The following is a 9,715-nucleotide window of genomic DNA, read 5'->3' on the forward strand; positions in this document are numbered from 1 at the left end:
AGAGATAAAATATGAGGCAAAGAGAGCAGTGAAAGTACTTTGAACCGTTACAATTTTTAAAGAAGAAACCGAACAGGTGGGAGAAAGAAGAGGGAAAATAGGAAAATATAGGAAATTGATTTTGCGTGTTATATCATGGGGAAGCAATTAAAGCTTTAAATATTTTGAAACGGTACCTTTGTGACTTCTATGGAGGTGTAACCGTGAAATTAAAACCTGAATTTTTTTAAATTTAATTTAATAGGAGGAAAATCCCAAAAATTGAGAAATTAGATAAATGCATTTGCTAGTTTATAAGAGGTGCCACATCACCTTGTCAAGTCCCTCCTTTATATATATATATATATATATATATATATATATATATATATATATATATTAGGAGTCCTTAGTAGTCACAACTTTAGAGTCTTATTCTCTAAGAAACTCATGTATATATATAATTTTATTTGCACACGATAATATGAGTTGAGAAGCGTTTTCTACATATAATATATATATATCCTCTTGATTCAATGAAAAGAACCTTTGTCAAAATGTAAGCAAGTCGTCTTTCAATAAGCAATTAACAAAGTAGAATGAGCTATGAAGCCCAATGCAACATGTTACTCGTTCAAAGACAAAGTCAATTGCCATATACATTGTATTAGACTTTACGCTTCATTTATTGGGAGACAAATAATTCCAATATTATTACATAATGTATGTACCAGTAAGATTAAGAAGAGCTCCTCTAAGATCAAGAAGAAGCTGTTGGACCTAGAGGACCAATTTTTCATTGAATAAAGCAAATTAAAAAATATAATAATAATAATAACAATAATAATAATAAATTCAGGCGAAGGGCGAGAATAATATTTTAGACTTTACATCAATATAATATTATATACCTAATTTAATTCTCTAATGTGGACTTTAATTCATATACCCAATATTCTTCCCAAATATAAAGTTGGGGTATTATTTGTATGATAAATTTCGAAAAGCCAAACTTTTCATCAATGCATTATAAGCTTGAAAGCATCATTTAGACTCTCCACCACATATTCATAACCAAGATTGGCAGCTCGACCCTGGAACTCATCAAACTCAGCCTCTGGAACTTGTATCCCAACTAAAACATTTGCACCAATTTGTCCCTTTTCAAAGAAAAATATGAAAAAATTACTCCAAAATACTACCATATAGACTAAATGCACACTTGTACTAGCAGTGAAAAATGGAACTAAAGGTTGTAAATAGCTACCTGTCCGCGATAATGGATCAAACTTATATTCCAACGCGGGCTGAAAGTATCTAAAAACTTCAATAAAGCACCAGGCTTCTCCGGAAAAGTGAATCGACAAAGAAGCTCATTGTGAAGATTTGATCTACCACCCATCTGGAAAAGACGTAGGGGTTGTTACACAAATAGCCGGTCAGATTCAATGTTTACTTTTTCTAACCGATATGCGTATCGTAGATTATACATAGTTATACATATATCGTACATAATATATATATACATCCGCCGGCTACTTTTAGTTTACGAGATTAGACGAGCAATCAATATCTAATGAAATCTCCATATTTCACTAAATCAAGTACAATGCAATTCAACATGCTTTTCACCACAGAGAAACAAACCATAGCTCTTTAATTTGGTAATGTACTCAAAACAATTAAGTATGAGACTAATATTCTTTCTACTGATTGAGGTTATCAATTCTCAAATTCATTGGTATTCTAGTTAAAAATAAATACTTCTGCGATTCATTAAATAAAAATAAGTAATAAACACAGTGTCATTTGTCGAATTTGGCAAAAAAGGGTAGCTTGGTGCATTAAGCTCCCGCTATGCGTAGGATCCGGGTCGGGCAGCAAGGGTCAATAGTATGTAGTCTTACCTTGTATTTCCGCAATAGGCTATTTCCACGGCTCGAACTCGTGACCTTCTGGTCACATGGCAGTAACTTTACCCGTTACGCCAAAGCCCCCGTTCGTTATTTGTAGGACCGGACCACAAGGGTATATTGTACTTAGCCTTACCTTACATTTCTGCAAGAGGCCATTTCCACGGCTCAAACCTCTGACTTTCGGGTCACATGACAACAACTTTACCAACTACGCGAAAGCCCCCATTTGTAGGATTTGATTCCATAAAAAAGATGAAAATCAGGAGTTTACCAAATGCCTCAAATGATCTTTGACCAAGTCATTCTCCGTAAGATTAACAGTATGCAATTGTACTGATTTCAGCCTCTCCATCAGAGATTCAGGTTCTGATTCAGTTTGAATACCAACACTGCAAATCAAAACAGAACACACGATTTTGAATAAAAAGTGTTCCGATCCATTGTAAAAGATAAATTCTAGTTAACAAAGAGTGATGTCTGTTAAAATGAGCCAATCTCTTTAAAAGATCAAGAAACTTGCCTGTAAAGAACTTGAGCTTTTTCATTGCCAGAATTATATCTGTACTTAACTTCAGTAAATTTCATTGTTGTTCCGACCTGTGATCCAAGTCAATATTTAACATTTGTCGGACAGACTTAACAGATATACTGTATATAGTAAGCAAAAATGGCATATTAAGTGCTCCAAGTCAAGTGACCTGTTCACAGAACCGTTTGAAGCTTCCCGGCTCTTCTGGCATAAAAGTAACGAGCACAGCTTCCCGCTTTCTACCAACATCTGCGAGTTCGCTTATCAATCTTAGTCTATCAAAGTTCATATTAGCTCCACTTGTTATTGCTATGACGTTTTCATCCTTTAGGCCATAGTATTTGCAGTATGCTTCAGCTCCGGCTAGAGCAAGTGCACCTGCAGGCTCTAATATGCTCCGTTTCTCTTCAAACATGTCCTATTCCAAAAAACCAAGCTAGTGTCATGTCTAATAAACTCAAATTCAGATAAGAAAACCAGTTGTCAATTGGCTTATATGACCTGCTGCACGAAATAGCCACTTCTAGTTTATTTTGAAAATAGTCTATTATATGACAAGATAAATGAGGTACAGATATTGTGGTTTTGTCATATGTAACACAACAGGCATGCAATAAAGGAAGAGCAAGTGATGGTCATTTTTATAAAACACTCAATTAAGGACCCTTTTATAAAGAGAGACATTGACGAAAATTGCAATGACAACTGTTATTCTAGGGAGATAGCTGATGTTTGAAAGAGCATACTAAAGGGTATTGAAAGATTCTAAAAGCAAGCAGATAAAATAAGGTTTTTGTAATCCATGTATAAAGTGAATTGTCATAAGTTGATGGCTAACCTTTATCGATGCACATATAGCATCGCGATTAACTAGGACCACGCCATCTATTAATTCCTTACAAAGACGGAAAGTTTCTTCGCCAACCACTTTAACAGCTACACCATCTGCAAAACGTCCGACTTGGTCTAGCATTACTCTCTGACCATAGTGTAATGACAATGCCATCGCATTTGCATCAGATGGCTCAACTCCAATAATCTTTATATGAGGGGCAACTCTTTTCATATAGGCAGCAATACCAGCTATAAGACCACCTCCACCAACAGGCACAAATATCGCGTGTATTTTATCTTTGAGTTGGTTATTAATCTCCATACCGATAGTACCTTGCCCTACGATGATATCTGGATGATCAAAAGGAGGGATGAAGATGCGGCCTTCCTCTTCAGCTCTCTTTTTGGCGTATGCTTGAGCTTCATCATACGCGTCCCCCACAAGAACAACATCAGCACCCAATCTCTTTACTGATTTCCACTGCTCATTTGGTTAAACAGAAAACATTCTGAAAATGAAAATGAGCTCAAAAGTAGTTAAAACAGGACAGCTATATATGGGAAGATGCAGAAAGTCAGGCGGATAACGTATTTAACGCATTGTATTTTTAAAATTATGGGTTCATAACTACTAATTTTCGCAATTTTAACGAAATTTTACACATAAATTTATGTTCCACATCGAAAGTACTGGGTTCAGATGAACCGAGTACTTCTGCTCTATATCTACCTCTAACAAAGTATCCCACGTTTACACAGGGTCAAGGAAAGGGTCGTGCCTTAAAAGGGGTGTGATGTAGCAGCATACCATGATGCAAGCATCGGTAGCTGATTTCACGGCTCGAACCTTGATCTATAGGTCATACGGAAACAACTTTACCGTTGCTCCAAGGGGGTGTGATGTAGCAACATACCATGACGCAAGCATCAAATTTCGTGGCTCGAACTTGTGGTCTATAGGTCATTCAGAAATAACTTTACCGTTGTTCCAAGGCTCCCCTACATATATATAGGGGTGGCAAATGGGCGGGTTGGACTGAATTTGGGCGGATCAAGATGGGTTAGGTCAATAAATGAGTCATTGCCTAACCCAGCCCAAAGTGTACTTGGGCTAAGATGTCCTGGGTCAAGATGGGATAAACAATGGGTCATAACCCAACCCGCCTAACTTGACCCATGTTTTAGAACCATGCGCATCTTGCATAAACAAAGCCTTTTATCTTTTATACACCTATGTATAAAAGGTAAATAAATACTATTAGTATTTTGAGAATCAAAATATATTTCCTTAAATAACAAATTAGTATTTAAAATGTGTAAGTTGAAAAATATTTTGCGGGTGGGGTGGGTGGTGCAGAAAAACGAAAAAACAGAAAATTGAAAATACAAAAAAAAAATTGCGAGGGGTTGGGGTAGGTGGGTGGTGCAGGAAAACGAAAAAACAGAAAACAAAAAATTGAAAATAGGAAAAAAAGGTAAATTTTTTTTTTTGCGGGGTGGGGGTGAGGTGGGTGGGTGGTCTAGAAAAACGAAAAAAAAAAAGAAAACAGAATTGAAAAAAACAAGAAGTAAATTTCTAGATAAATTGTGTTGAAATTCCTTTGTTTTGGGGTGAGCTTCGTGGGTTGTAATTGGGTTACTTAATGGGTCAGAATGTGCTATAAAAAATAATTGGTTAACTTGAGCTCAGCCCAAGTAGACCCATGAGCTAAAATGTTATGGCTCAACCCATTAATTTCTGGGAGGGTTTAGCGGGTTGGATGAGTTTAGGCTCAAATTGCCACCCCTCTATATATATATATATATATATATATATATAGGAAGCCATAAAACCCAAAAATTTGTAGCAAATTCTAACCTTAATCTCTGGTGTAGTAACAGGCATCACAATGACAGCATTGCAGCCAAGTCTTTGAGCAGCTAATGCGACGCCTTGCGCGTGATTCCCAGCTGATGAGCATATGACCCCTCTTTTCAGCTGCTCTTGGGAGAGATTGACCATCATATTGTATGCTCCTCTAAGCTTGAATGAGAAGACCTGTAAAGAGTACATGAACAATGTTATTAACTGGTCATCTCCAATTAATGCAGAAATATCGACAACTATAAGAATCTACTCTATATCAGAAGAATTTCAACATTTATCAGAATAAAAAGGAATAAGTATCAATAATTTATGTTAAAACTAGAATAACAAGTGAATTTGGGGATAGAAAATCACAAAATTAAAGAAATCTTTTAAAAAGTTACAACTTTCGCCGTTGCCGGGGATCGAACCCGGGTCCCCCGGGTGACAGGCGGGAATATTCACCACTATACTACAACGACGTGTTGATTACGCTTAAGAACGTGCTACAAAATGATCTTTAAATGTAACTTCCTTATTTTTTACAAGAATGATGGAATTAGCTATTTTCACTTCTTTTTGTTTCTTCATTTGAAGTATGATGAAGCAATTGTTTATTTTTGCTTCTTTTTTCCCCTTAGAAATTAAATCCCACTTAACCCCAATGAATCTAAGCTGATATAACTTTAAAAAATTTGGAAACTTATATAACAGAACAAAATAAGTTATCATGGATATTTAATCCTTTATTATTATCACTTGATTTAGCTTAGGTTATTAAAAGCAAAAGATGCTGTGTTCCCTCACCTATCATGAAATTTTATTGTCATTTAATAAAATTTCAACTCAGCTCCTCAGAATAATTTAAAAATGATAGTTTAGGAAATAGATATCTAAGAAACTTTACTATCTCATTTCGCGCTTACCGTAATTTTCCGTCGAGCAACTTCTTTTCCAGTTCGTCCAACTATTTTTTGCTTGACATTTATCTATCTAGAAACTAATATAAAGATTATTACTACTTCATAACGTGAATTTTGTTTAATTAATTTTTCCATCTTTTAATGAAAGATCGTTCATTTATTGCCGCTTGATTCTAGTTTTTGTTATTTTTTATAAGAAATATTAGTTTATAAAAATCTTTTTTAATCAATTTACTCGTTTCTAGGGAGGATTGAACTTCCAATATGATAGGCTGCTTGTAGAAAGGAAAGAGTAAATTGAAAGCACAAAATTCATTAATTCTCGTGCAGCTCATGCCTCCTAGATGATAATATAAAATCAGATGAAAACACATAAGTTACCCCTAAAGTTCTCCCCATGACTTAATTACGCACTTTAACTTTACGAGTGTTTCGTTACCTCCCTATTTTTATTTGAAGTGAAATTAATACTACCCCAAAACATATATTCCCACATCCCCTTCCCCATATTATGTACAGGGGCGAAATCACGTGGTCATAAGGGCGGTCAATTGACCACCCTTCGTCGAAAAATTATACTGTATATATAGGTAAAATATTACGTTTTATAGGTATATAACACATATTGAATGCCCTTTGACGGGAATTTTTTTCACTTCTTTCAAATTTGAACACCCTTGGAAAAATTCCTAGCTTCGTCAATGACTATGTATATGGAAGGGGCAAGACTCATAAAACTACCTAAAAATAAATTACTCCCTCCGTTTATTTTTAGTTGTCCACTTTTGACTTTGCACTCTCTTTAAGAAAAAATAAATGAAGTATGTATTTTATAATGGGAAAATGCCCAAAAATGACCATGTGGTATTCGAAATGGATCAATTATAACCCCCGTTTAAATATGAATCCAAAAATGACCCTGCCGTTATAAAATGGGTCTAATAATGCCCTTGTGTTATTCAAAATGGATCAATAATGCCCTGGAATTTATTTTTTTTAAAAATGCTTTTAAAAACTGAAAATATATATTCTGTAAAAACTAGAAAAAGAAAAAAATTTGCAAAATATATATTTTTAAGTCTTTTCAGTTTTTTTAAAATATTTGTCTTGTAAAAACTGAATTTTTTTTTAAAAAAAAAAACTGGAAAAATTTACCCTCCTAAAGCAGTGGACTACATATGCATTAGTTTTAAAAAAATAAAAATATTTTGCAAAATCTTTTTTTTTTTCAATTTGACGGTTCAATATTTTTTCGGTTTATTTTTATAAAATAAAAAATCTACCATAATTATCGGTACAGTTATAGATTTATATAAAAACATATGGTTTTATTAAAAAAAAACTAAAAATCGGTAAGGCACGGTATGATTATGTCGGTTTAGTCGGTTTTTAAATATTCATTTACAGTTATATGTCGGTTTTTTTTAATAAATTTCCAGTTTTTAAAAAAAAAAATTTCAATAAATTTCCAATTTTTTTTTTTTTAAAAAAAATTCAGTTTTTACAAAACAAATACTTTAAAAAAACTGAAAAGACTTAAAAATATATATTTTGTAAATTTCTTTCTTTTTCTAGTTTTTACAGAATATATATTTTTCAGTTTTTAAAAGCATTTTTAAAAAAAAAAAATTCAGGGCATTATTGATCCATTTTGAATAACATAAGGGCATTATTAGACCCATTTTATAACGGCAGGGTCATTTTTGGATTCAAATTTAAACGGGGGTTATAATTGATCCATTTCGAATACCACAAGGGCATTTTTGGGCTTTTTTTCTTTTATAATTTTACCCATAATAATGATCAATATTTTAAATATATTTTTAATCCTATTGAATGAGAAAATTGCAACTTACAGTACTTCTCATATAATTTTTAATACACAAATTTTAATTTTAAAATATGGAGTTGAGCTAATTCATTTTGGCTTGAAATTAGTCAATTAACTCTCGATGAGAAAAATGTTTTATCTAAATTAAAACACATGAAATATCATATTAAAGAGAGTGTTCATCTTTTCTAAAAATTTATATAAGTTGTTAAAGAAGTAATTTGTTTTTTTATTTAATTATGTCTACGAGAAATAAAGCTGACAAATATAATTACGTAAACTATAGGATGAAAAACATACGGGTTGAAGATCCTCTCGTTTAAGCCAAACGTTAACCCCCAACTTCTGTGAAAGCTTCGGCGCAAGCTGCAATGGCGATTCATTTGCTACATCGTACACTTTCGTACCCAATATATCCACTAGATACTGAAACCCGTTCTCACCTCCATTACCGCCCACCGGATAATTCGGTATCAAGTACCCAGGCTCACACCGTAACGAATTCGGAGAAACTACTAGCAATGGAGTCGGAGGAGGAGGAGATGGTGGTGAAACTTTGATTGTCAATGTATCTACGGCCGTCGCCGGTAAATTAGGAAACAATTCCACCGCCGTTTTGGACATGGCGGTGGAGATTTTAACGGTGTCGTAATTGCCGGTAATGGCTGATATTTTCGCCGGGAATTTGGGGCGGGAAAAAAGTGAGTTTGCAGGGGTGAAAATTAGACCTGCCATATTGAACTATGCCCAAGTAACGCATATGTATTCGCTTCTTCACTTAAATAGGCGAAAGAAAAGAGAATTCAAAAAGTATGGTACCAAATTAATTAATAACAATTTATAAGTTTCAACCAAACCACCAAAAGTTGTGTTGCTTTGATAACTACCTAATCATTCTTAATTACGGGTTTTAGGTTTGAGTCTCGAGAATTGAGTCACCTTAAATAGAAAGTATTTTACCTAGCACCATGTTCCTACCAAACGACAAGCAAGTATCATGGTCGTACAAGTAATAAAATGATAAGTCGAGTGTCGAACCCACAAAGACTTGTATTAACTACCCACTAAATTCACCAAGATTGTTATCTAGTCGAGCCAATTCGAGTTCAAAAGTGTGATTATACTAAATAATAATTCTAATTAGTAACTAAATTATCAAGCAGCAAAATGATTATTGTGTATTCAGTAGAGACGAATATTCCAGGGTTGTGATCGATTCACTAATCTTATTGTGTTCTAGTTAACTCTCTCTTTCATACAATTCACTCATAGTTGCTAATTAATCAAATAATTGCTCTCGTAGCCTTCTCCCGAAGTACTACTCACCTATTCAAAATAGATTAATGCATAAATTCCTATGAAATCAATCTATTGAGAACGCATTAAGATTACGATATTTAATTGAGCACGGTAACTAGGTATATTCCTATCCTAACCACAAATCCGGCCCCTCAGATTTAAGATTGTGCTCTCTTCAATTCTTCTCTAATCTAAACATGACTTTCCCAAGCATAGCATAGATAGTAAATAAAACCTAACTGCTGGCCAGACAATTAAGCAATTAATCACAGAATTGAAGAAACAACTATATATTGGTGAATTATAATTAAGGTTAAGTCAACGTTGAACAACAATATTTATGGCTAAATCACAACCCTAGAACTATGGGATTTAGCCACTTATGATAATATCAGACAATTTCATAAATGTTGGATAATTGAAAATATTAAGAAAAGATGAAGAAAACTAAGATATCCTCGCTCCCGGATGTTCCTCGTGTGTATTTGTCTTTCAAAGTGGCGTCTCCCCTCCAAAAACAGGCTTAGTCTTGCTTTTATACGCATTGGGTAGGTCTAG

General features: G+C 33.9%; 1 protein-coding gene and 1 non-coding gene across 2 annotated transcripts; both read right to left on the minus strand.

Annotated features, from left to right (window-relative positions):
- Positions 1-805: 805 nt before the first annotated feature.
- Positions 806-8,634, minus strand: LOC104090034 (threonine dehydratase 1 biosynthetic, chloroplastic-like). Its single transcript, XM_009595071.4, has 8 exons — positions 8,159-8,634; positions 5,117-5,296; positions 3,263-3,739; positions 2,594-2,842; positions 2,416-2,492; positions 2,167-2,284; positions 1,247-1,381; positions 806-1,139 (listed from the first exon to the last, which is right to left on the minus strand). The coding sequence occupies exons 1-8, from the start codon at positions 8,591-8,593 to the stop codon at positions 999-1,001; spliced, it is 1,812 nt and encodes a 603-aa protein (XP_009593366.1). The 5' UTR covers positions 8,594-8,634; the 3' UTR covers positions 806-998.
- TRNAD-GUC (transfer RNA aspartic acid (anticodon GUC)) lies at positions 5,515-5,586 on the minus strand. Its single transcript has one exon. It is a non-coding gene; the product is annotated as a tRNA-Asp (tRNA).
- Positions 8,635-9,715: the final 1,081 nt, after the last annotated feature.

The sequence above is a fragment of the Nicotiana tomentosiformis genome, chromosome 2, assembly GCF_000390325.3.
Source record: "Nicotiana tomentosiformis chromosome 2, ASM39032v3, whole genome shotgun sequence".
Classification (NCBI taxonomy): Eukaryota; Viridiplantae; Streptophyta; class Magnoliopsida; order Solanales; family Solanaceae; genus Nicotiana; species Nicotiana tomentosiformis.

What these genes read in the sequence shown, in the direction of transcription:
- LOC104090034 (XM_009595071.4), bottom strand. Translation starts at nt 8,593, where the DNA reads ATGGCAGGTCTAATTTTCACCCCTGCAAACTCACTTTTTTCCCGCCCC. An exon ending in AAGATCATTTGAGGCATTTG is followed by an intron (nt 1,382 to 2,166) that starts GTAAACTCCTGA and finishes CGTCTTTTCCAG; the next exon opens with ATGGGTGGTAGATCAAATCT. An exon ending in TGATCCATTATCGCGGACAG is followed by an intron (nt 1,140 to 1,246) that starts GTAGCTATTTAC and finishes TTCTTTGAAAAG; the next exon opens with GGACAAATTGGTGCAAATGT.